Raw genomic sequence first — 27,608 nt, forward strand, 5'->3', positions numbered from 1 at the left:
GTGTGTTCTGATTGTCTGAGCAGCTCCACAATCATTTCAGGTGTGTGTGGTCACTTCCTTTCTTGCTGCTCTCAACGTAAAAACAACTATTGTCTTTTTCAGACTGAGGACTGAGAACTTGGGGTGTGAACGCACCCCCAGTTTATCAATAAAGTTTCTTTCAGCTCAGCTAACGTCTCAGCCTGGCCATTCTGCACATTTTAACACCCCGACGCTGGGCTTCCATTTGTCTTGAACGCACTCCAACAACGCTGTGAAAACCAGCTTGAAAAAAACCAAACGCTCTTCAAAACTGGACAAACCAGTTTTATTCGGTCCCAGCCGGTTGCTCTGCCTAAAACTCCCACCACAGCGAGCGGGGTGCATTCAATCTCAGCTGACCAGCTTGGGCAGAACCGTCCTAGGCTGGATGTTTCCGTTGGCATCGGTGATCGCTGCCAAGTTAGTCCTGGCTTTGGAGGAGGAGGACGTGGTGGTTGAGGAGGTGGTGGCGAGTTTGGAGATTGAGGTGATGGCGCCGTCGGTGGTGGTGGCGCCACGTTTGGAGGAGGAGGAGGAGGAGGAGGAGGTCTTTTCCGCCGTGGTGGTTCCTGTTGGCGGCTTGGGAAGTCGCCTCCTCAGCCACGGGTGGCGCAGCGCCTGGCTGGGTGTCATCCTGAGCGCCGGGTCCCACTCCAGACACTGTTTGAGGAAGTCCAAGAACAGCGGGTCGTCGCAGCCCTTCAGCGCTGCGCTCCAGTCCTTGCTGCCGGGCGGGCCGCGTACCTTCCCCCGTCGCGAGCGCCCGCCGTTCAGCACCGTGGTGCCGTCGGGCAGCGCGGTGACGGTGCAGTACCGAGGGTAGCCTTTGGACGACACAAAGTTCTTGGCTCTCTTGGAGGCGTCTAGGAGCTTCTGGCCGGGCATGCCCAGTAGTTCGATGATGCAGGCCAGCTGATCGGCTTCGTCTTCGCCCGGTAACAGCGGGTAACCGGTCAGCAGCTCGGCCAGGATGCAGCCCAGAGACCACATGTCGATTGGCATCCCGTACCTGGAGCCTGGAGAGAGATGGACCAGTCAGCAGCTGGATTCAACCACCAATTCTCTGTTGATACACACTGTCCATTCTGACCTTTCATTTCCTACCTCCCAGACAGCCACTGGTTCCAGTATAATCCAATAAAATTTAACTTGTAGCAACTGGAAACTACCTTTGTTAAACATTTGGTCGTAATCTCTCAATGCATATTCTCTATTACGTATTCATATTTATGTAACTTTGATATCACAAGCAGCCCATGAACATGAGGTAAAACTACCGTTTCCCTCAATGGAGTCTGGTGTGTGTGCAGAGAGCGATATATCGGCTGTTTGTGGTTAAACCAAAAGGATCTTCCAGGTCTCTCTCTGTAGGGATCCTTTCCATGATGCTGTCAGACATTTTTAGCGGACAAGAACATCCACTAAAAATGTTTGTTTTGCCACTGACAGTCAGACTGTCCCTACAGAGACAGACCTGTAAGATCCTTTTGGTTTAACCAGAAACAGTTGGCACATTGCTCTCTTCAAAGCCACCAAACTCCATTGACAAAAACAGTAATTTTACCTCTCAGAACACAGGAGATGCTGGTCTACTGCTGCCTCGATCAGAACACTCTTCTGTTCTGTGAGCTAAAATCACTGTTTTAGTGAATGGAGTCTGGTGTGTGTGCTGTTTGTGGTTAAACCAAAAGGATCTTCCAGGTCTCTCTCTGTAGGGATCCTTTCCATGATGCTGTCACACACTTAGAATAACACTCTGTGCCTGTCAGTGGCACTTTTTGCAGCTACCAATCATCTGAAACCGAAAATATGCAAAACAGGGCCCAGGCTTAAAAGTACCGGAGTGATCCTTAAAGTATATGTGACTAATACCTGAAATTGAAACCAGCTGCCAAAACCAAACCAAACGGAAGTGAAAGAGTTTACTTTTAGTGTGGACCACCTTCATGTTTTGAATGTTTGATCTTACCTAGAATGACCTCTGGCGCTCGATAGAACCTGGACTGGATGTAGGTGTAAACTCTCTGATGTTCATAACAGCTAGAACCAAAATCTATGACCTGGAGAAGCACAGAGAACGATTTATTGACGATTAACAAGCCTTTAAAGCAAACAGAAACACTTGGTGTCGGTTATTGTAGCTCACCTTGATGCCGCTGCGGCCCTGCTGCTTGAGCAAAATGTTCTCCGGCTTGAGGTCGCAGTGGATGATGCGGTTCTTGTGCAGCGAGTCCAGACACTGCAGGATGGAGTGGGCGAACTTCCTGACCAGCGGGAGGCTGAAGCCCTGGAACTTGTTCTTCTTGATGAGCTCGTACAGGTTCATGCTGAGCAGCTCGAAGGTCATGCAGATGTGGTTTCGGAAGGTGAAGTTCTCCAGCATGTGGATGACGTTCATGCTCGAGTCCTTGTCCTGCTTCTTCAGGTGCTCCAGGATGCGGATCTCCTCCGCCGCCTGCCGGTGGAAGCGCTTCTCGTTGCGGACCATTTTCAGGGCCACGTGGGTCTGAGACTTGTGGTCGAAGGCCTTCACCACCTGAAGGAGGCGGGTGGGGGCACAACGCTCTAATCAATATTTAATCAAACGTGACTGTGATCTGCTGATAGTGTCAAACAAATTGATTAGTGATCAAGGAGCCAAGAGGAGAATGAAAAAAAGCTTCTTTAACCTCCTGAAATCCACTTTTTAAGTTGGAAGATTCACTTTATTCCACTTCAACTGTAAATAATTACTGCAGGTTGAAGTAAATGATCAGCTTCTGTTCTGCTCTGATGCTTGATAATCAATCGAAAGCAATATTTCAATCCACAAGAGCAATTCTGATTGATTAATTGATTGATTAAAAGTAGTAGCAGTAGTAGCGGAAGTAGGAGCAGTAGTAGTCTAGCAGTAGTATAGCAGTAGTCTAGCAGTAGTATTGCAGTAGTACTGCAGTAGTACTGCAGTAGTACTGCAGTAGTCTAGCAGTAGTACTGCAGTAGTACTGCACTAGTACTGCAGTAGTATTGCAGTAGCAGCAGCTCTGTGGCCGGTCTACCTGTCCAAAGCTGCCCTTGCCGATGACCTTCAGCACTTCGTAGCGGTACGAGATGTGGTCATGAGGAACGTGGATGTAGGATCCCTGATCGTCGTCATAGCCGCCGTTGTTGGCTCCGCCCATGACCCCTGACCTCTTCTTGGCATTCGGACCAACAAAATACACTGAGGAGAAACAAGTACGTCACTCTTACTCCTATTGATCAAGACCAGAGCAGCTACAGACGATCAAAACAATGAAAATGTTCTTCTTCTCACCCTCCGGGTAGCTGAACACCTCGTGGTGCTCGAACGACGACATTTTGGACATGAACTGCTTCATGGCCTGCTCCGGGGTCAAGGCGGTGGGCTTTGGCTTGCCGTCCGCCGCCTTGTTGGAGGCGGCGCTGCCCTGCCGGCAGTGGTGGGCGGTCTCCGAGGTCGTGGTCTGGCGGTCCGGGAGCGGCAGGCCCGACCGGGTGGAGCTGAGCGGAGCCAGCCCATTGGGCTGGGAGGTGAGGACCGGACGCTTGTTGGTGTTCTCCTCGTACAGCTGGGTGACGTGGACCTGCGACTGTGACGACAGCTGGACGGCGTCCGACATGGCGGCTTTAGAGCCTCCCTGAGAGGAAACAACCGAACATGAGAATCCATAAATCTGACTCCTTATCACTGCAGAACTTGCCTGAGAAATATCACATTTTTAAGTTTTCTTCACTGTCACAGTAATCCAGTGATAGTTGTCTGTCCAGCCATGAGTGCACTGACAACAGGAACTGCTCAGAGAAAAATCGGCATAATTTTAACAGTAACGATTCACAAAAATGATAAGAACGGGAAGCTGAAAATAAAAGTCTAGTCATGGATGTTTAAAGAGGACTGGATACAGCGCTGGAGGCGGAGCCACCACTTCCTGCTGTAGAGAAATTTATCGGAAACGACCATCCTGGAGTTTTTTTTTAACGTTTTAATCTAATAATGTATAATTACTACTAATGCTGACTTTGTTCTGAGAGTTTAAGACGCTGTTGTCTCAGTTGTTTGTTGATATCCACTGAAAAGTGTCTGGACGTTCTTGAACACAACACCGACAATTTGGACAATTAATGCCCACAAATGAGTCATTTGTCCCCTAAACTGATACCGACTAATTACCAAACAGTGACCGATAGATTATCAGAAACACAGCCGTCTCTCTCTCTCTCTCTCTCTCATTTCGTCTCTTTGTCTCTCGCCCAGTGAGTCACTGTTGCCGTGGAGACCAGCACACCTGGGTCCTTTTCAGATAATAACAGAGGTGCATTTGGTTTCAACACACACACACACACACACACACACACACACACACACACACACACACACACACACACACACACACACACACACACACACACACACACACACACACACACACACACACACACACACACACACACACACACACACACACACACACACACACACACACACACACACACACACACACACAAGAAAAGAAGGTCTTTGAACTGAGACGCTGTGTGTGTGGTATAAAAATAAGGAAGTGAGTTGAGACGGGAAATCGAAACAATAACACACAGGTGTGTGTGTGTGTGTGTGTGTGTGTGTGTGTGTGTTGTCAGTAGTTACAGTGACATGTGAGAGCAAAGTTCTCCGTTCTCTCTGTTGACTCCTCCCTCACCTGGCAGCACCTTGACTGACACACACACACACACGTGTTTGCGTCACTCTGCAAACATCATGATGATGCTGCAACTACTGATCATTCATTCATTCATCATTCTAGTTACTGTTTATAATTAATAGTTTTCAGGTACTTGCTTGTTTTGTCCAGCTAACAGTTCAAAACCTGCAGATTTTCAGTTCACTGTCATAGAAAACAAGACAGATGCAATAAAGCTTCACATGTGAGACACTGAAATTAGGGAATTTTGGTAAATCCTGCTTAGAAAATGTCTTAAACTGTTAATCTGTTATCAAAACCGTTGCTGTCGTTTGGCTAATCAGCAGTTTCAGCTCTAAAAAACCTCATTGACTCTGTACTTTTGGCTCCTCGAGTCGTAAAAACTGGACACACAAACCTACTAAATCAACTTTAGTCACAGGGTTAATTATCGACTTTAAACAACATATAAAAAATAACATCAGCAGACACTATTATACTTTGACAAACACTGGCTGAAGGCAGCACACACACAGATCTTCAGGAGAAAGTCGACGAATCTCAATTTCACCAATTTATAGATCGGACCTTTCCTCCGCTGTGTGACTGTTTATTTTTGTTCAGAAAATGTTATAATTTATAACTGTAAAACGTTACATAAAACCCTGCTAATGCTAATAGTCAAGGACATAACTCTAAAGGCAACGGAGTAAATAAATGCTGCATCAGCTCCTTCATACCATTAGTCCTGTGTGTGTGTGTGTGTGTGTGTGTGTGTGTGCATGTCCTTCACACCAGCCTATAAACCAATCAGCTGTTTAAAGCATCCCAGAGCAGAGGGCTATTATTAGCTGAGTGGCTACAGCTGACTGTTCCTGAGAGCTGCTGCTCAGGCTCACTGCTTCACCGAGCTAACAGCAGGCTAGCAGCACGCTAACACGCTAACTGCTGCTCCCTACTCAAACTACAGCCTTCTAAAGCCACCGTGAGCCTCCAGCAGAGGTTGGCATTAAACTGCAAACACATGAACTGCAGACTGACCGGAGGCTCCTTCTGACAACATGTTGATGTGTCCTTAAAGGGATTGTTGGGATTATTTGAAGTGGGGTTGAATGAGGTACTTATCCATAGTGAGTGTATTAACTACAGTAGATGGGCAGACAGACACAAAAGATGGGGGCAGCAGAAAAATATATTTTGGCAACTGAAAACTTCACAGTGTCATCAGACAACCGTTTCCTACAGAGAACTGCATGGTCTCTTCCAAAGCCACCAGACTCCATTAATAAAACCACTATTTTTATCTCCCAGAACACAGGAGCTGCTGGTCTTCTGCTGCATCAATCTGTCAGTTTGTTTGTGTTATTGTGTAACTTTGGTTTGTTTCGAAGTCTTCGCTCATATCTGAACTAACATATCAAAACACCAAAGTCACAGGAACTGGACCAGCAACCCCCGTGTTCTGCCAGGTAAAATCACTGTTTTTGTCAATGGAGTCTGGTAGCTTTGAAGAGCTCGATGAAAATATTCTAATATTCTTTCCCGCTGTCCCAATGCACAGCACACAGAGTCATTACTATCCCTTCAAACAAATAACTCCAGATGTATGTATGTATGTAGAGGACAAAATGCCAAATGTACATAATAGAACGTACACAATGTTCGTTTATACATACAAAGTAAACACCTTCTACTTCGCTGCACTGAGGTCTGGGCACTAACAGGGCTGGAAACTTTTCCGTGTTGGTGCCGACATGTTGCCTGAGCTTTAGTAATATAAACATGTTTTTTAGTTTGTGCCAAACTGCTCACAGCATCAGGAATAAAACACAGTTAGATGTGTTTTATGATTTAAATCTTTAACCGATCAAAGGATAAGTGTGAGTTTTGTTACTGCACTTATTTTGTTACTCCCACACCTGGAGAATGTAATAAGCCGGGGGGGTCTTAAACCCACCAAATATGCCTAATTACTGCAATAAAGTGAAGATGAAAGCGAGAGCGTGTTTGTACCGTCAGGGGGTTGAGGTTGTTGTTGCGAAGCCGCGGCAGGGCGACAGGCGACGTTGTCTGAGAGCCACTGTGACCAGGAGAGTAGACCGGCTCGCCCACTTTGCCTGAAAATAAAAACAGACACAAGTCAAGTTTCAGAGAAGAAGATTGACCATCTCCGACCGGCTGGGACTTTTTGGTTTGCCTCCTTCAGAAGCTCTTTGTTTTCCGGCACCTCACATCGGTGAAGACGGCGTCAGTTTTATTATCATATTTTTAATAACAGTTGTAACAAACTTTTCTAAAGTTTACCACATCAGCCAGCACTAATGAACCAGGATATTGGTACAGGGACAAATCCAGTGGTTAGCTTAGCTTAGCATAAAGACTGGAAACCAGGGATGTATAAAGAGACCTGGAGGCTCCGTTTATTCCTATGAAAGTTGCTCAGTGGCGCATGAAGCCAAAAACGTTTAACTTCCTGGAGATAAAAGTACCCAGATCTTCTGCACCGTTGTGCCAGTATAGCATAGCGCACTAGCGTCTTTAGCCGACGTAGCCAGCTAACTAGTGATTAGCCCTCCGCTAGCTTGAATGGAGATAAAATCAATTTAATCGTGCTGCTCTTCTAGACTTTCGAAATGTTGCCGGACTGAATGGATCAAATTCTGATGGTGGAATGAGTCCTTTCACAGGTTGGGACACTGTAAGTCTGCGGGGAAAAGTGTTTTTGGGCAAAATGGCGTCACGTGACGGATGGTGTTGTTGCGGTTTAGCCTCTATGTTGAGTTGGTGTGCCGTACATCCAGGGGGCTTGATGGAAACAGGAGTGTGTCTGATTTACATGCTGTGTTTTAGCCACTTGTTGACTGCATCTCCACAGTCTTGTCCTCACAGCGGGGTTGCCAGGTTTGAGCTCTGACCGCCTAACTGATGCTGCACTGGGAGCAGACGACATGACACGGTGTAAGAAGTGTCCATGCCTCCCTTCAACATACCAAATGTCACATGACGTGATACAAAAAGAGCTCGTTACGTAACACACATATCAGCAACATGCTCGTCAACGCCCTGAAATATTCAAAAGTGTTTCGAATCCCTCGGATCCCTGCGGGTTATTTGAGTGGAGACTTTGGCAGAGTGTTTTCATTCAGAGACAGATAATCAGGGTTAGATTAGATATGTTTAGAGAGGACTGAACAGAGACAGACATTTGCATACGCAGACAAACACATGTAGAGACTGACGGACGGAGACGTGGCCTTTACTGCCATCCACCCATATTTAAGAGCTTTTTTAAAGTCGTCCAAGCACATTAACTGATCCTAAACACCACCTCTTTCCCTAAATGCACCTCTCAAAGCCAATCATGGACTCAGACAACCTCTGTCACTCACACTTTTCACACAAAAAATACCTGGAGAATGTCCAGCAGCAGCAGCAGCACTCACTCTGCTACTTCTTTACAAAGTTAGGTCACCTTGCTTCACGTTTTTTGAGCTAAGCTGAACAGATAAACTCCCCGTCCACTTTCTCAGGTAGATCTATACATGCTAATGCAGCTCTGCCACCTTTAGCTTTAGCTGTTATATCGCTCTCGTCACAGCCACCAGACTCCATTGACAAAAACAGTAATTTAACCTCACAGAACACAGGAGTTGCTGCTCTACTGCTGCCTCGATTGGTTAGTTTGTTTGTGCTATTGAGTGTTACACAAATATTGTGTTTGATCCAAACTAACCGATTAAAACACCAAAATCACACAATAACACAAACAAACTAACCCGATTGAGGTGGTGGTAGACCTGCAGCTCCCACGTTCACTATGGTAAAATTACAGTTTTTATCAATGGAATCTGGTGGCTTTGACGGCGTTATGTGAAGAATCCCTACAGCCATTTTATCTCTCTTTCCAGACACTTGGAATAACAATCTGAGCCTGTCAGTGGCAAAAACAAGCACTTTTACGGGCCGCGCTTTGATATGGATGAGGATTACGTTGCAGCCATTGCAGCTGCCGGCTGAGGCGACCTTCTGGACCAATTCCAAAACTGTTAGTACCTGCCAGTCATTCCAAACCAACGCATGTACAAACCAGGCCCAGGTTTAAAAATACTGGAGTGATCCTTTAATTAAACTATGCTGTAAACGACACAACAGTTCGACATCTCCACAAACACAATAAACACATGAAAAGTGAACATTGTTGCTCTATAAGTAGAATGTGTTGGGCTGCATTAGATGGTGTAGGTGGACCTAAACACCTGAACTGAAATGAACCGACACCAGAGGCCGCCTGGAAGACACGACGTCTATTTAAAAACCGTGTGCTGGTACGCTGTGTTTTTCAGGACAGTTAGCCTGAAACAGCCCTGAGCCGGACTGACCCAGGCCAAAGTGATCCAGCCTAGTCTGGAGGCCGCGGGTCCTGCAGGTTGACTCAGTCTAAGGAGGATTTAATTTAGTCTGATAATCCCCAATATGCTGCCAACCTCTCTTTACCTCTCAAACTCTGCCTGCAGCCTTGCCCTCTTTAACAGCGACAAGACAACAGCGACAACACGGCGGGGGCAAAGGTCGGAGGTCACGGCAGAGCGCCGTCTGAATACGCCGGAGGTTTAAGAGCGACGATAAGTGTTGTACTTTGACCGACTTTCCTATCAGCGTCCACCCTCCCAACGCCGCGGTGGAAAATATGCTCCAGGAAACAAACTCTAAGGTTTCACACTTTTAATATGGAGGATCAAAACTCACAAGATCACATCTAAATAAATAAGCAACTCAATAATTATTAGAATTATCAATTTATACGCCTTTAAATGCACCAAAAATAATATTAAAGATACATTTAGGAATTAATCGATCTGTAAAATGTGACACAAATTGGTGTTTATATTTTAATTTGCCATTGTATGAATTTACCTTTGTCTCAATTATTTATCAATTAATTTATTTCTGTTTCATGTTACGTTTCTTTATGTATTTCTGCTTCATTGAGCATTTATCTTTTAACATTAATTTTATCTATCGATTATTTATTAATTCATTCATTCAATTTATTCATTCATTCTTGATTTTGGTGGTTTCCCTTCTCCACAGTTTAAAGACTGACTCGCGACACTTTGAGAGTTTTTGCTTGCTGATTGATCGACTGTTGCAGCTCTGGCTGGATCGACCCTGACAATCACTGATCGATATGCTCAGCGGCTCTGAGAGCGTGGGGGGGGGGCGTGATGTGACAACCTCACAGGCCACCGTCCGGCTCTCAGCTGCTTCCTGTGTCCACGCAGGTTACAGCAGGCAGATGGTCTCTGCCGCTGCTCTCTGCCTCTAATCTCAACGCTGCCTGTAATCCTGCAAATGAGGACGACACAAATCACATTCAGGGGACGGCGGCAGAGCGTCGGCGCGCCGTGCGACGGCTACGGCTGCATGCAAACACCACAAGAAGAAGTCGCTGTGATTCAGCCGATGAGCCCTGAGCGCGCTGTAAACTGCAGACGCAGCACAAACCCTCCCTGCAGGGAAACAACGCAGCGTCTTCAGGCTCAAACGATCAATATCACTACACTCTCTTCATGGTGTGTGTTCTTCCTTCCCTGCAGATTAACACAGAAGCAATTCAAGCCAATTAACTAATTAGGCAGTCAGCTGATTTACAGATAATGTCTCTAATCTGAGTGTTTTCTGCTTTTTTCAGTGTTTTACATGATTTTGGATAAAACCTGACCGTAGACTGTATACAGGAAGTGGATACAGCCACTGTGACGTCACCCATTGGTTTGTGGACTGCCTAACTGGCAGTCAGGCCGCCGCCATTTTGGTTTTGGAACCAAAATTGGCGTTCACTCCATCTGACTGGTTAGGTTTAGGCATGACCCACACCTGAGAACTGCTTCGTCGTGTATTCTCCTCTAAGTGGGACCATAACCTACTAAATGAAGATTGTAAACTAGCGAATGAGACCATGAACTCATCAGGAAAATGTTCACTGAGCTGATAAATCAGGAGAGAAGTCTGTGCTCTAAACAGAAGTCTGATTGGATGGAAGTCAATGGAGAAATGGTCAGTGAACAGAGATCTTAAAAAACAAGTGTCTTCCTACACCTACATATAAGAAATAACACTTTCTTTCACACCCAAAGTTAATCTTTTATAGCCCGAATCCCTCCTGTTTTTCTTAAATGTATTTGTATAAATTATTATCATATTGACTTAAAATAAAATAAACGTTTTATAGCCTACATCCTTACTGTTTTTAACGTCAAGCTTAACACATTTTTATTTTTAATAATTTGGTTTATTGGAAAAAATCTATGTTTTATTGGCTGCATCCAAGTGTGAAATATTTCAATTTTATTTGTATGTAGATTATCATTTTATTTATGTACAATAATAAGGTAGTATGATCGTTATCTCAACTTCTGGTTAACAAACGTGTAGGGAAACCTCAGAAAAACAAACATAAGTTAATCAATAACATGGTAAAATCCAGTATGGCCGCGGCTCTAACTCAGACTGTCCTCAGACCCCTGAGCCCTTCATCAGCCCCACAGGGTCTTCATCGACACATGACGACATACTGGGGAGCACATACAGTCTTCCTCGCCGCGGGCCTGACAGATGCATGCTAACAGAGTGGAAAAGCAGCGTGCTGAATGTGAACTTGACACCCCGAGCTGGAGATGCCAGAGCGGCCGGCGAGCACGCCCGGCATGCTGCTCGGCAGGACGAGTGGGAAAGTCTGCAGCAACGTGACCGCACACATGCAGCGCTGTGACGCTCGGCGGGGTCAGAAACAGAAACAGATTCAAAGGAACTGCCCCACAAAGTTCAGAAAGTGACCTGGAATCTACAGACGGAGACTTTCTGAGGATCCCAGCTGGGTAACATCTACCGGTTCACACAACACTTTGAGTTTGTGGCGTTTCTCCACCATAAAAACATCATCACGTATGATAAGAAGTTTAAAGGGCAACTTCAGTTCATCCCAAAGGCCTCGCTGTGCTTCACATCATGTGTTTGTCTAGATAGATAAATCATATTTATTTGAACTACAACATGTCTTTCTCAAGGTGACGTCACATATTCTGTTTACAACGACATAAAACAGAGAAAAGCAGCTAATTGTCACATTTAAGGAGCTGAAACAAGTTTTCTTTTTTGCCATTTCTGCTTAAAAATAAGAACGCTGATTGATTTTCTGTCGATCCATTAACTAACTAATCCTTTCAGCTCTATCTGCGCTGATACTGTTGGCAGACTCACCATCAACATTCTTGGTGATTTTTGAAACAGTGCGTCTCACACGGACGGGAGATAAAAACCTGCTGCAACTTCTAATGTCTGCAGGCAACAAATACGGCAGCTGATATCGGCAGATTATCGATCAGTTGTTTGGACTGTGAAGGTGAAAATGGTGAAAAAATACCCATCTCAATCCTTCAAGTGTTTTGTTTTGTTTGTCAAAATGTTAAGATATTTAATTTACGATCAGAACAGACAAAAAAACTAAACATATTCACATCTGAGAGGCTGCAACCAATGAAAAAAATGACTCAAAATAATTAATTATCAAAATAGTTGCTGCAGCTCTACATATCTGCTCAGGCAAGACAGCTGGACAAAAGTCAGAAATTGGTGGACCGCGTTGGGATGCTTCTGGAGACGAAAACATCCGATAAATCCTTCTTGTAAACACACTTTCTCTGGATATTTACTGTGAACATTGGCTGCACACAAGTACTAGCTTGACTGACATCGTCAACATCAGTGCATCAAATGTGCTTTAAAGTGTTGGTGTGTGGTAAAAATTTGGGACGCCAAATGGAACAAAACTGAAAAAGCAGCACAACCAGTCACCACACCGTCTGAAAAAACATTCAAACCACTAATGAACCAGTTATGAAACCACTAGTATGAAGAGTTAATATAAGAGAGAAGATAAAACAACCTTCAATGCTACAAAAAAAGAGGTTAATAGCCAACATGACAGTATTATTTTAAAGAGATAGTTCACACTTTTTGAAGTGGGGCTGTATGAGTTCCTTATCCATAGTCAGTGTATTAACTACAGTACATAAAAGTTGATAAGCTCCAAATTTTAGCCACCTAAAAAATCTGTTTAAACGTACGCTATATTCACAATACTTTAACCACTTTACCGAGCATCAGACAGCCCCACAGAAGCCGTTCACTCCATTGATAAAAACGGTCATGTTACCTCACAGAACACAGGAGCAAGCTGGTCTACCACACAATTACACAAACAAACTAACAAATCAAGGCAGCGGTGGACCAACTCCTGTGTTCTGTGAGGTAAAATTACTGTTTTTGTCAATGGAGTCTGGTGGCTTGGAAGAGAGCAAAAGGGGAGAATAGTTTCAGTTCCCCTTGGACATGGCTGCAAATACAGCGCACACTTAAACTGATATCGATGTTTACATTTTACTGCTGCCCTTGTTAACTGCAGTACATTGCTTAGCGTCTGTGCTGGGACTCCTTCCAACTTTAATACTTCTAAAATGTGCCTCTGACATACAACACCAAAAATACTACTAGCATAACCTTGATTCATGACTGTAAAAATCAGACTAATACAGAGTATACTATGATGATGCCAATAAAGGTTAATGGACAATCTAAACTGCTACACTGATAATAACAACCAAACAAGCTAAAAGTGAGCATAAGGCTGCACGCTTAAAATTAAAGTGAATAATCTGTAAGATACAGCCCTACATGTATTTACATTCATGTAGTTATAGTTTCTGTACATACAGAGACAAAGCCAAGCCAACACTTGGCTAGTAACCACGAGGACCCAGTGTTTACATCAGGATAATCAGTTTCCAATGACACTGATATCAGCTAGCAGGCCGGCTGCTTGAACAGTAGCCAGTGTTTACATTAGAGTAACTGCATTAACGTCACGTTACATTTCACGGTAACAATGGGCTAACACAAAGCTACAGCACGCCAATACAGATAAGCTAAAGCTAACCAAATATGTTGACCATGACAATACACTGATCCGGCTCTGAATGCCACATGGCAACTGTGCGTAACCACGGAAACAAAAATACATTTACATTCAAATTATCATGAATCATAGCAACAGAAAAACCCAAGTCTTTGAATGGTTTAAATGTCGACGTTACCAGATCATAAAGCTGTAAAACTACATCAAGCCACATCATGTTGATACCGATAAGCTAAAGCTAGCCAAAAATATTGACTATGGCAATACATCGATCGGGATCTAAAGGCCTCATGATAACTGTCTGTAACCAGGGAAATAAAAATATATTTACATTTAAATTATGAGTCTTCTAATGGCTTCAATGTCGACACAGCGCACGCTCTCTGTCCACACTGATCTTGACGCTAACGCTTGCATCGCTTGCTGGATTGTGTCATTTCCAGTAATGAAACGTCTAAATATCACGATATAAAACGTGTGTGTTCAGCTTAAAAAGTACAAAAACGTGGGAGCAGAGGGAGTTCCCGCCATCTTTTACTGAAGTACTTACATCTCCAGTCTGATCTCAAGAGCGTCTGGTGATGCGACCGTCGCTTGTGTGCTGTCAGGACACGGTGTCAGACTAACACAAAGCTACAGCATGAACACTAACTTGTGTTACAGATATTTAATGTTATCATAGAAGCTACAGTCTGACTGATAGTGTCTGATAAAACATTAGTAGTTTATAAAGCTGTAAAACACCAGTTTAAGGTTTTTACAAAGCTACAGCCGATATCAATAAGCTAAAGCTAGCCAAATATACTGACTACGCCAATACGTCGGTCAGGCTCTAAATGCCACATGACAACCGTGTGTAACCAAGGAAACAACAACATGTTTACATTTAAATTATCGTGAATCATAACAACGTCCTCTGATGGCTTAAATGTCAACATACAGGCTGTAAAACAACAGTTTACGGCTGACACAAAGCTACAGCGTGAATATTGACGAGTGTCACATACATTTAAGCTACTATAGAAACGACAGCCTGACTGATAGCGGACTTTGAGGCTTATATCAATTTTTAAATGTAAAAATTCTGTAACGACCTATCAACCTTTTCTTGTTTCTCAAACAGATAACGTGAACAAATGTTTTTGATAAGAATCCCTTAAATTGGGTTATTATAGAACAGAACCCTGGTATGTACAACAAGATAAACATTTATCAGCTCTCTCTGGTGGACAGTAAATTTATCTTTGCAATGCGATTTCTTGTTGCTTATCTGCCAACATATATGCTGATACCGATAAGCTAAAGCTAGCCAAATATACAGACTACGCCAATACATCGATCAGGCTCTAAATGCCACGTGACAACTGTGTGTAACTAAGGAAACAAAAACGCATTTACATTTAAATTATCGTGACATCGTTGTATCATAACAACACAGAAACCTCGAGAGAGCAACGTCCTCTGATGGCTTAAATGTCAACAACAGTTTACAGCTAGCACAAAGCTACAGCATGCAAATACAGATAAGCTAAAGCTAGCTAGCCAATATATTGACCAGGCCAGTACATTGATCGGGCTCTAAATGCCACATGATCACCGTCTGTAATCAGGGAAATAAAATATATATTTACATTGAAATGATCATAAATCATAATAACACAGAAACCTCAAGAGAGATTAGTTTTCGAACTGTTTAAATGTCAACATACAGCTGCAAAACAGCAGAGTCGGGCTAACACAAAGCTACAGCATGAACTTTAGGCCGTGTCACATACATTTAAGCTATTATGGAGACGACAGCCTGAATGGACCTTGAGGCGTATTTCAATATTTATATCTTTTCAAACAGAGAACATAGATGCTTTCGATGAGCATCCCTTAAATTGGGTTATTTCACAATGGAACCCTGGTATTTACAGAGCACGGCAAAATATACAATTATCAGCCATCTCTGATGGACAGACTACGATTTCTTGTTATCTGCTGACATATATGCCGATACCGGTAAGATAAAGCTAGCCAAATATACTGACTATGCCAATACATTGATCAGGCTCTAAATGACACATGTGTAACCAAGGAAACAAAAATATATTTACATTTAAATGCTCATGAATCATAACAACATGTTTTAACGTTGACATTAGCGGCTTGTAAAGCTGTAAAACAACAGATTGTGGCTAACACACAAAGCTACAGCATGCCGACACAGATAAGCTAAAGCTAGCCAATGTATTGATCAGGACAATATATCGATCAGGCTCCAAATGCCACATGACAACTGTGCGTAACCAAGGAAACAAAAAACACGTTCAAATCAACATGAATCACAACAAGACAGAAACCTCAAGAGAGATGAAGTCTTTGAGTGGTTTAAATGTCAACAGTTTAAGGCTAACACAAAGCTAGCGAATGCCGATACAGATAAGCTAAAGCAAGCCAATATATTGATCAGGACAATATATCGATCAGGCTCCAAATGCCACATGACACCTGTGTGTAACCAAGGAAACAAAAATATATTTACATTTAAATGCTCATGAATCATAACAACACGTTTTAACGTTGACATTAGCGGATTGTAAAGCTGTAAAACAACAGTTTGCGGCTAACACACAAAACTACAGCATGCCGACACAGATAAGCTAAAGCTAGCCAATGTATTGATCAGGACAATATATCGATCAGGCTCCGAATGCCACATGACAACTGTGCGTAACCAAGGAAACAAAAACACGTTCAAATCAACATGAATCACAACAAGACAGAAACCTCAAGAGAGGTGAAGTCTTTGAGTGGTTTAAATGTCAACAGTTTAAGGCTAACACAAAGCTAGCGAATGCCGATACAGATAAGCTAAAGCAAGCCAATATATTGATCAGGACAATATATCGATCAGGCTCCAAATGCCACATGACAGCTGTGTGTAACCAAGGAAACAAAAACACATTCACATTCAGATCATCATGAATCATAACAAGACAGAAACCTCAAAGAAAACAAAGGCTCTGAGTGGTTTAAATGTCAACATACAGGACACAAAGCAGCACAGATCAGCTAAAGCTAGCCAATGATATTGATCAGGCCAATATATATCGATCAGGCTCCAAATGCCTCATGACAACTGCCTGTAACCGCGGAAACAACACAGCTACATTTAAATGACCCTGAATCATAACAACATGTGTGTCATGCTAACACTTAGCTACAGCAGCAACACTACCATGTAATTACACCTCTAGCATTATAGCATGAGTCTGCTAAGCTAACTACAGTATCCTAGAAGTGACAGCTAGAAATAAATAAATAGATAAACACATAAAGGCAAACCAACTGACCTCTGACTGAACTGAAGCTTTATTTCTGTCTGCAGAGCTGGAGGCCAAAAATTACCCAGCAACCGAAAACACACACACACACACACACACACTTAACACTTAACACCTATCACTGCCCAGCACCAAATATCTGTATAATATCCAACATCACACACACACACAAAATGTTTGACAGACACCAAGCAGCTGCTATAAAAGCTCCACAAAGAGCTAAATTAGAAATAAACAGGCAGAAAACACAGCTTCCGCCGCTGCTGTCACTTCTCATCTGTTAGCTAGCAGTTAGCTAGCTAGCAGTTAGCTAGCTAAAAATAAACCTGACAGCCAGGAGGAGAGGAGGAAGAAGACTCTGCTGCTGCAGCTTTAAAACCACCGTTTCTCCTTTATTCCTCCTCTTTTTGTTTAGTAACAACACCCGCAGCACAGCTTCTCCTCGGTCTCCCTGTTTTTCCGACACCGAAAAAATAAGATTACAGCTAATTTGATTAGTTTAACGAGCAGAGAGAGAGACAGAGGCGAGCTGTTTTAAGCTAGCACAGCCTGCAGCCCTTCCCTCACTCCTTTCCTTCCTTGCTCACTCGCTTCAGTTTCATTAACACTGATTTAAATGGAGGTAAACAGAAGCTGGGGGTTCAGCGGGGTGTCCCCGTGGATTCGGCCGGGCTCAGGCGCCCTCGGGCCGGCTATAGAGGCTGTGCTCACCCGTCGGGAGGACCGAGGTTCCGGGCTTCTTGGTTAACATGGCGGCCGCTCCTCTCCTCTGGACACAGACGGACAGGACGCCTCCTCTTCCTCCATCTGCAGCTCCTCCTCTTCCTCCTACTCCTCCTCCTCCCTCTAATCCCTCTGATCACTCAGCATCTACTTCCTCCTCTTCCTCACCCTGTTTTAAGTCTTGTTATTGTCCGGATACTCTCTTTTTAATCAAATAAATGATATTGCCAATAAGAATAACAGTCTAATGTAATAACAGTCTACATCTGAATGCATTATATCATCTATTGCTGTTTATATTTCTGTAATCACTATATCATAATGTGCATTCCCATCATTATACAGTCAGTATTTTAAATAAATAATAAATGCCTGGACTTAATATTTAAAGTTTTATAAAATAAAAAAATGAAAAATCATGGATGTAAGGCTTCATGGATGGTTTGTTTCCTGGTAATTCACTGATAATTCACAGAAACCTGCATCCCATGATGTGTCTGGTCCAGTCTCAATCAATCAATCAATCAATCAATCAATCAATCAATCACTCTTTATTTATATAATGCTTTCCATGAAGAGCCGCTCTGGACCAAACTCTGTAATTAAGATTCAGGAATTCAAAGAGTCTCTCTGCTGATCAACTCGTCCTCCAGCGTCAACCAGCAAAAACATAAATAAAACTTTTGGTAAATTAGATTAAAGATTAAATCCACGTGGCTTCAAATAAATAAAACATGACTAGTAACATCAGAACATCTCTGCACAAAGATTTACACAATTTACACGATTCTTTATTTACATTTGAACCTGTCCCTGACCTCTGATCACTTTCCCTCCAGAGGATCAATAAAGGCTAATTTTACTGCCGTCAATAAAGATCAATAAGCAGTGATCATATTCAGATGACTGTCAGAAGGGAGCAGTGATAAAGCTGCAACCAGGAAATGTTTTTACAGGAAAGATTATTTATAGTATTAGAGTTAATCATTCATTTTCTGTCAATTGATCGACACACTTATTGACGATTTTTGTATACAAAGTGAAACTAAAGACATTTGAAGTGGACGTCTGAGCTCTGAATAATGAGTTTATCAAACGTGCTGATGTGTGATCAGAATATTGATTAGAATGATACTTCTAATGATGCCCCAGGTCTTTAAATGAAGGTCAGATAGGAAATACAATTAAAAACAGCATCAATCAAGCTGTGGGTAACCATGGCAACGGCACTGATGCTGGGCCGCCAATCACAAACTGAGTGATGGTAAAAAAAAAGACAGATACTGACCTCGTTAGGGAGAGGCTGTGTCTGCCCGACGAGCTCCAGGAGGCAACAGAAGGTGGTGAAGCTGAAGGTGAAGGTGAAGGTGAAGGAGAAGGTGAAGGTGAAGAAGAGCAGAGCGCCGTTCTTCATCTCCGCCTCATCCGGAGCTCTGAGCACGAGGACGCCATCATCTAAACACCGTGTGGTGGTTCATCTGGCTGCCTGGAGACCAACAACATGTTTACATCTGACGGCGAGAGCCTCCTCAGGGCTGCTGCTGCTGGGGCAATAAAGTTTGTTCAATCAACGTGTGTGTGTGTGTGTGTGTGTGTACGTGTGCTCTCAGGTTTCACAGCTTTTAGTTAAATTGAGAAGCAGGCTTATGCAACACTCACACACACTCACACACACTCACACACACACACACTCACATACACACACACACACAGGCAGGAGCAGCTAAGTCAGCCCAGAACATCAGCAGACCGTCTGTTGAATCTTTTATTTTCCAGAACGACAGGACGGTTCACTGACTGGACTTCCTACATCGCTGATGTTGGTCCGATATCCACCAAACAGAGTCCACCAGGCTCAGGTGCTCCCCCCCCACCCCCCGGGGGGCCTTTTCAGCTGCCATAAGGTTTTACAATGCAAAAAAAGAACTTTGTATTAAAACCACCAGGAGAAAGTAGAGAAAAGCAGCCAGACAGTGGAGGACGAGTGCATCATGTGCACAGCTGGAGACAAACAAACCTCTGAACTGATTTCATATTTATGTTTTCTCACTGGTATCTGAGGTCATCAATCAGGGGTCATGCACTGGGCTGCTAATATTTAAATAACAATCCTAAAAACAGAGACCATAGGGCATCATAAAAAATTTGTTAATCACACAGAATAAATCCAGAATAATAAGGACTGTACTTTTTTAAAGCTATGGTATTTTAAATACTTGATAACTGTTAATTTAAATAATAAATAAAGGCATCTAAGGGATAACAATGAACATAATGTCCTTTAGTATAAGGCGACTGCCATCTAGCGGTTCGGCGGCGCTATGACCACCCAATTAGGCTTTTATTGTGAAAACCACCGAGACTGGCGGCATCTTCAAATCCAAGATGGCGGCCGGACGAGGGCAGTTTTTTCGGAGCTTCTTGGAGGGTTTGGAGAGGAAAGCCGCCCAGCCGGCTCCGGGTAAACTACAGCCGGGCCCGGATGGAGGCAAACCGGGTCCGAGAACAGGAAAGACGGGCGGAAGGAGGAGGAGGCAGCCGAAGGCGGCACCGGGTCCGGTTAGCGGAAGCGGAGCCAGGTGACAGGGCGGGAACCTGGGACCGGGGCACCAGTTAGTCCAGGATTCCTTTTTTTACACTACACCTCTGCTATGTAAAATTATTATTTACACTTTTTTTTGTGTGAATGATTTGATTTTATCCTAACATATTTTTCTTTATTTCTTCTCTTTATCTTTATCTCGCAGCCCAAAACCAAAAGCAGAGAAAAAGAAAGCGGAAATTGCCAAAGTGAAAACTTCTTTTGAAACTTCTTTTCACTTTGAGGAAATCTTCATTGAAATGTAAGTTAGCATTAGCATTAGCATTAGCTAACCACAGCCACTGTAAACAGTCGCTGCTGCCTGTTTTAATTTAATTTAATTTAATTTATTTTGCCTTAAAACAACAATTTAAAAAGACATTTCAGGTGATGTTTTACACGGATTTGTTGCTACTTTAGCTAACAGTAGTATTAAGATAAGATAAGATCAACTTTATTGATCCTTTTTAAATTGCTTAAATATCAGATCGACATGTTTTAATTGATGAGGATTGACTAAAACAGTCATTTATTGATTTAATAATTAATCCACTGACTAATTTATTCAGCTGGTTAGCTAATTGTTTAATTAATACACAGAAAAGTTTAATTAAAAAGTCATTTTTAACCAAATACTTGCCTTTGACATGTTTAAAAATATGTTAAACCCAGTTTTTATTCAGTAATGTTGATTTTTCTTTCTCGGGATGGTATTCGTCCTTGTTTGCACTTTTAAATGAAACCTGTTTTATCTTTTTCTGCTGGCAGAAGAAATTACATTTCAATGGGATCTTTCTGGTTGAAGAACGATCGAAGACTTTACTGGTTCTTATATGACAGTTTAGGAACTTGTTACAAAGAATTTTCAATATTTTCTGACATTTATAGATGATCAATAATTGTCAGCCTAATAGATAACAGATATGATTGTTAGCTGCAGCCCTTAGATTGATTCACACACCTCCCTTCATGTCCAAATTTAGCAGCTTAAGTGCCCAAACTGTCTCCTGCAGGTGGGATAGAAACAACGGCGTCAGTTCTTCGTGGTGATTCCTCGTTATTTTTCTTCCAGGCTGCCGTCCGAGATCCTCGTTAAGATTCTGTCCTACCTGGATGCCTCCTCGCTCTTCTGCATCAGCCACGTCAGCAAGCTCTTCAACCAGCTCGCCAGCGATGAGTAAGTCTGACACGTCGTCTTTTAACAGGAGACAAGTTTAAACCAAAGATTTCTAAAATATCCACTATTTCTCCAGCTGGTGTGACTCCTATAGATGTGTTCACAGGCTCCTGTCGGCTAAAGGCTTCTACTGTGAAGCAGCTGGAGGGGTTTTATTGTGAAACAGCTGGAGGGTGTTTACTGTGAAGCTGTCGGGGGGGGCTTTCGCTGTTAATTGTATAAACTTTTACTGTGAAGCAGCTTGAGAGCTCTGATTGTGACGCCGTTTGAGGGCTTTTACTGTTAATTATGGATGAAAACATTTAGTGCGGAGCAGCTGCAGGGCTTTTACTGTGAAACAGCTGAGCATCTTTTACTGTGAAGTGGCCAAAGGTCTTGTAACGTCAGGAGGCCTTTACTGTGAAGCAGCTGCAGGGCTGTTTAACTGTGAGGGACTTTTACTGTGAAGTGTCAGGGAGAGTTTGAGGCTTTTATTTTGAAGCAGGCCGATGATGAACACGACCTCTAAACAACATTTTTCAGTTGTTTTTTCTCAGCAGATCAGAACAGGATGGTCCTGAATACATATTGGATGCAGATTATTGTAATTAATGTAATTTTGTGTTAAATAAAGTTTTAAAAATGAGCAGCAGGACTTGTTTTGACAGTGAGGAGTAACTCTTCTTTCACTGCAGTGTCATGTGGCAGAGGATTTACACGTCAGAGTTTGGGAGCCAAATGTGGAAGCCGAAGTCTGCGGACGCCGCGGAGGACCGGCCGACGGGCCACTGGAAGAAGATGTACCTCAGGACCGTGGCTGGACAGGAAATGAAAAAGTGGAGGAAGGAGCTGAGAGACGTCAGCCCGTACACGGGGCTTCCCCGGCACACAGAGTGGGTCCTCAGGTACGAACTACACCTTTAGAGGAAAGTGAAAACTGTCGCACATGGACACAAACAAACTGATGGAGGCAGCAGTAGAGCAGCAGCTCCTGTGTTCTCAGAGGTAAAAGTACTGATATAATCCTGAGATTAAGAATCTAATCAGAAGCAGCTTTTCTCTCCCTAAAGCCTCCTCAGGTAGTTACTGGTGGTTACTGGTGCTTATTGGTGGTTACTGGTGGTTACTGGTGGTTGTTGGTGGTTATTGGTGGTTACCGGTGGTTACCGTGGTTGTTGGTGGTTATTGGTGGTTATTGGTGGTTACCGGTGCTTATTGGTGGTTACCGGTGGTTGTTGGTGGTTACCGGTGGTTACTGGTGGTTGTTGGTGGTTACCGGTGGTTGTTGGTGGTTACCGGTGGTTACTGGTGGTTGTTGGTGGTTACCGGTGGTTACTGGTGGTTGTTGGTGGTTACTGGTGGTTGTTGCTCCTCTCCAGGAGGCTGAATGTGAGCTGGGAGCTGACGCTGAGCGACGGTTTGGGGCAGGAGAGCCGGCAGGAGCAGAGCCGCCTCTTCTTCTTCGAGACGTCCGTGGTCGTCCGCTGGAGCCGAGGAGGCTTCCCCAGATTTCACCACATCAGCAGCATCCAGGTGCACGGAGTCAGGAGGGGGGCACCCAAGGGTGCCACAGCCTCAGAGTAAGACCCTGCCGCTCCTCCTCTGGCTGCAGGCCTCATCTCTCCCTCCTCCTCTTCTTCCTCCTCCTCTCTCCCTCTCTTCTTCCTCCTCCTCCTCCTCCATCAGGCCTCATCTCTCCCTCCTCCTCTTCTTCCTCCTCCTCTCTCCCTCTCTTCTTCCTCCTCCTCCTCCTCCATCAGGCCTCATCTCTCCCTCTCTTCCTCCTCCTCCTCTCCATCAGGCCTCATCTCTCCCTCTCTTCCTCCTCCTCCTCTCCATCAGGCCTCATCTCTCCCTCTCTTCCTCCTCCTCCTCCTCCATCAGGCCTCATCTCTCCCTCTCTTCCTCCTCCTCCTCTCCATCAGGCCTCATCTCTCCCTCTCTTCTTCCTCCTCCTCCTCCTCCATCAGGCCTCATCTCTCCCTCTCTTCCTCCTCCTCCTCTCCATCAGGCCTCATCTCTCCCTCTCCTCTTCCTCCTCCTCTCCATCAGGCCTCATCTCCTCCTCCTCCTCCATCAGGCCTCATCTCTCCCTCTCTTCCTCTTCCTCCTCCTCCTCCTCTCCATCAGGCCTCATCTCTCCCTCTCCTCTTCCTCCTCCTCCTCTCCATCAGGCCTCATCTCTCCCTCTCCTCTTCCTCCTCCTCCTCCTCCATCAGGCCTCATCTCTCCCTCTCTTCCTCCTCCTCCTCCTCCTCCTCCTCCTCCTCCTCCTCAGGCCCGGCTGGCGCTCTCTGATCTTAAAGCTGGACGTGAAGCCTCGACACGCTCGCTTCGTCGGCAAAGACCGACTGATCACACTGATGCATCTGCCGCCGGGCTTCATTGTGGGAATCTGGAGGGTACGAGACGACAGCAGATGGTCCTCATGACCATTTTATACATTCAGAAAAACTGGATAAAACCTGTGTGTGTGTGTGTGTGTGTGTGTGTGTGTTGTGTGTTGTGTGTGTGTGTGTGTGTGTGTGTGCAGGGGCAGAGCGTCGTGGCCTTCGTCATGCTCAGCCTGCACTTCCACAGGCTGGTGGAGAGGAGCCTGCTGGGATCTCCGGCCTGGTAAGTTCTCCTCCGTTCTTATCTGCACGTAGTCTTTAAATGTTTGTTTTAATAAAATGAAACGATGGAAGTAATCAATAAGTCCATCAATATCAGCTACAATCATCTTTTTATGATATCAAAATGCTCCTTTTTTGATTTAAGATGCTCTTTTTAAAGCAAATCAAATCCGTTTTCATCTGTGTTGATATTTGAGTAACTATATCAGAGATCAGTGGGGACACAGTCCGTTATTATCTGCTGGTAATATTTCTGACTTCCGTCCCGTGTGTCCCTTCCTGCAGCCCGTACTCTGAGCCGACGGACCCCCCTCCCGCCGACGACTCGGACCCTGAGTTTGGTCTGCACGGCTACACTCTGCACTTCGTCCTGCACAACACCGGCACCGAGATCATGTCGGGACACTTCCGCCAGCTCTCCTGTCGCACCGGTAACCTGATTACAGTTAATGATAAAGACTTATTTTGGGGGGAAATTCCAGTTTTTATGTCTAAAAGTGTTGGAGTAGATTGTTTCAGCCAGCAGCTGTGAAAGGAGCTGTACCGTTATCTTTGGGACAACTGCACCTGATCACAGTAGGTCCACTAAAAGAGCTTGTTTGATCCACTGACAGGCTCAGAGTGTTATTCTAAGTGTGTGACAGCATCATGGAAAGGATCCCTACAGAGAGAGACCTGGAAGATCCTTTTGGTTTAACCACAAACAGCACACACACCAGACTACATTCACTAAAACAGGGATTTTGCCTTGCAGAGCATGGGAGTTAGTGGCCTATCACTTTCCTAATCAGTTAGTTTCTGTCTGTTATTGTGTGTCACACAAATATTGTGTTGGATCTGAAGTGACCCTTTAAAGCACCAAAGTCACACAATAACACAAACACACTAACTGATTGTGACAGCAGTGCTCCAACAACTACTGTCTGAAATCACTGTTTTAGTGAATGTAGTCTGGTGTGTGTGCAGAGAGCGATATAACGGCTGTTTGTGGTTAAACCAAAAGGATCTTCCAGGTCTCTCTCTGTAGGGATCCTTTCCATGATGCTGTCACACACTTAGAATAACACTCTGAGCCTGTCAGTGGATCAAACAGGCACTTGTAGTGAACTTAGTGGCTGCTGGCTGAGGCATATGAAAAAAGAGGGCCAGAGTCCCCTCTTGTTTTCTCAGATCCCTCAGGTGAACTGTCCTGTTCATGTCTAAAGCTTGTGTTGTTGATGTGATCAGTTCAGATCCAGCGCGGACTGATGGAGCTGAAGGTGATCGACAGGACCAACCTGTCCCAGCACAGGTCGCTGTCTGGAAGCATCAAGATGCCGTGGAAGAGCGAGGAGCTGGAGGGCGCAGTGGAGGTACGTCTGTCCGAAACAGGAGGGACAAGACTAAAGTCATCAAACAACAGATATATGAAAATAGGAACTTAAAGACTTTGTTTTTAATAATGAAATCATTTATTTTTGACAATTTTATTATCATTTCTCACTTGTAACAGACGTGAGGTTGATAATAGATGAATATTAAAACAATTAGTAAAATAAAAAGATATAACAGAGACAAACAAATCAAATCAAATCAAGAAATGAGACAAACTTTCAGTATTATGAACTGGGCGACATTGCTGGGAAAAATCGTCTCGGCCGGCGTTTTAGAGTAAAAACTTCCAATCACCAAACAAACAAAGAGAAATTTGATGGCTGAAGACGATGAAACTGCAAAAAAACAAAGAAAAAGAACCAAATTTGATGTTCAGGTGAAGGTGAAACGGCTCCAGGTGCCATTCAGAGGTGCTTCTAGAGCAGGTTTACATGGTTCAGTGCTCAAGAAAACACTTTATTCTTCTTGCACCAGACGTGACTGCTGTTTTCAGTGTTTTAGAAGAACAGATGCTGCTTTCGGACAGCAAGGTAGATTCAGGAGGTTTTCAATAAATCCAATAAATAAAGGGAGCCAAATATGAACAGAGAGTTTTTTTTTATGCACATTTACTGAAAGATGCAGCAGGAGAAGATCTCTGTGCATACTGGGGGCTCATTTCTGCTGCAAAGGCATTAAAAAGTGCATTTTGCTCAATGTGGGACCTTTTAAAACCGCCAGCGAGGACGCCGCCAGGATCCATTAGTGAAAAACACCGGTGGTTACGAAGAGAGAACATTAAAACTAGTTAAACTTTAAGGAAATAATCAGCTTCAGTCTCTTTGTTGCTGAGCTGAATGCAGGAGAGTCTGCACACGCTGCTCTGATGCTTCTTTCTTACGTAGAACTGCTGCATCATAACGCTGACGCTGCTGGACGAGTTCCAGAAACCGTTCTGGTGCGTCAGCTCGCCCATCTGCATCGCGATGGCGAAGAGGACGCTGTCCTTCGACTACAGCGGTGAGCACTTTGTGATGGAGCACCAGACGCCGGAGGGCCAGGCCAAGATGAAGCTGGTGTGGCTGAAGGAGCAGAAGCAGTTCTTCCTCATCAGCCTCACCGTCTACGTCCCCGTTGTCAAAGTCAACGAGCGTTTCAGCAGAGACTACTGAAGCTGCACCGGGACGCAGAGACTTTGAGTTCTTCCGCTGAGGAGTTCAGACTGTTTTCAGGAAAAAAAACAGACTAAATTTAGTTTTAGAAGAAAAGTTTATTTGTATTTTGTTCCTAAAAACATTCTATTACTTGTTTTAAAGTCAGGTTTATTTTGAGTAGATATGAATTTCAGTTTAAGCTACAAACACATGACAGAAACTCGTGTGACTAATAAACTGCTCTTTAAAAAGGCCGTGAAGGTTATTTATGTGTTTATTCTGTTTCTAACGACAGAGTTTCCACCGCAGTTATTTCCAGACGGGGAAAGTCAGGAAATCTTAGCGTCTTATTTATTATTCTGTCCCATTACTCACTAAACCTCTTGTTTAAAAAAAGTTTCTTCATTTAACAAATACGTATTTTTTTTGTTTTTGTCTGAGAATTGTGACACTGAAACGCTCTTTTGACCACGTCCTCTCAGCGGTTTGTTGCCTCCGCTCGGTTTTTGTGATCCGATCAAACTAGGATTTGAAATTGAAAATGAAACTGTTATTAAGGTTTTCTATTGTGACTCCCTGATATAAATAATATAATATAATATAATTTGGAAATGACGGCTGTCCCACAAGAACCTTGTTGCTTGTCGGCGTAATCCAACCTCCATAGTAGTCAGTTAGTGACAGTTTGATGGACGACAGGTATTGATGGAAGGGAAGCAATTTCCTGTCTGTCTTAATTATGATTATTATTCGTATTATTGCATTTCAGTGCTTTATTTGACAGGGTGACATGCAGCAAAGGGACCAAGGCTGGATTTGGACCTTGCTGTAAGAACAAAGTTTAATGGTACGTGCTCGGTCTGTCTCTGATCATGTGACTTTTAAGCTTGAAGGAGTTTGTCATTGATTAGGGCTCAGTGGTGGATTGGGTCGTTTTGTGCTCCATTTCTGCTTGATTGCTCCCCTCACCTGAGCTAAGTAGCATATTTAACGATGTCTAACAGTGTTCGATGGCGATTTAAC

General features: G+C 43.8%; 2 protein-coding genes across 2 annotated transcripts; one reads left to right on the forward strand and one right to left on the reverse strand.

Annotated features, from left to right (window-relative positions):
* Positions 1-218: 218 nt before the first annotated feature.
* dyrk2 (dual-specificity tyrosine-(Y)-phosphorylation regulated kinase 2) lies at positions 219-17,760 on the reverse strand. The gene is made up of 7 exons (XM_070853503.1): positions 17,715-17,760; positions 6,714-6,817; positions 3,317-3,659; positions 3,060-3,223; positions 2,168-2,557; positions 1,991-2,081; positions 219-1,037 (listed from the first exon to the last, which is right to left on the reverse strand). The coding sequence occupies exons 1-7, from the start codon at positions 17,752-17,754 to the stop codon at positions 373-375; spliced, it is 1,797 nt and encodes a 598-aa protein (XP_070709604.1). The 5' UTR covers positions 17,755-17,760; the 3' UTR covers positions 219-372.
* A 2,351-nt stretch (positions 17,761-20,111) lies between these two features.
* On the forward strand, positions 20,112-26,603 carry LOC139222236 (F-box only protein 15-like). Its single transcript, XM_070854209.1, has 9 exons — positions 20,112-20,305; positions 21,380-21,484; positions 22,159-22,368; positions 22,843-23,043; positions 23,742-23,865; positions 23,997-24,079; positions 24,364-24,509; positions 25,306-25,430; positions 26,337-26,603. Exons 1-9 carry the CDS (start codon positions 20,112-20,114, stop codon positions 26,601-26,603), a joined length of 1,455 nt encoding a protein of 484 aa, XP_070710310.1.
* The last annotated feature ends 1,005 nt before the right edge of the window (positions 26,604-27,608 follow it).

This window comes from Pempheris klunzingeri, chromosome 22 (genome assembly GCF_042242105.1).
Source record: "Pempheris klunzingeri isolate RE-2024b chromosome 22, fPemKlu1.hap1, whole genome shotgun sequence".
In the NCBI taxonomy this organism is placed as follows: Eukaryota; Metazoa; Chordata; class Actinopteri; order Acropomatiformes; family Pempheridae; genus Pempheris; species Pempheris klunzingeri.

What these genes read in the sequence shown, in the direction of transcription:
- dyrk2 (XM_070853503.1), bottom strand. Translation starts at nt 17,754, where the DNA reads ATGTTAACCAAGAAGCCCGGAACCTCGGTCCTCCCGACGG. An exon ending in AACCTCGGTCCTCCCGACGG is followed by an intron (nt 6,818 to 17,714) that starts GTGAGCACAGCC and finishes TTTTATTTTCAG; the next exon opens with GCAAAGTGGGCGAGCCGGTC. An exon ending in ACAACCTCAACCCCCTGACG is followed by an intron (nt 3,660 to 6,713) that starts GTACAAACACGC and finishes GTTTCCTCTCAG; the next exon opens with GGAGGCTCTAAAGCCGCCAT.
- LOC139222236 (XM_070854209.1), top strand. Translation starts at nt 20,112, where the DNA reads ATGGCGGCCGGACGAGGGCAGTTTTTTCGGAGCTTCTTGGAGGGTTTG. An exon ending in AAGGGTGCCACAGCCTCAGA is followed by an intron (nt 23,044 to 23,741) that starts GTAAGACCCTGC and finishes CCTCCTCCTCAG; the next exon opens with GCCCGGCTGGCGCTCTCTGA. An exon ending in TCATTGTGGGAATCTGGAGG is followed by an intron (nt 23,866 to 23,996) that starts GTACGAGACGAC and finishes GTGTGTGTGCAG; the next exon opens with GGGCAGAGCGTCGTGGCCTT.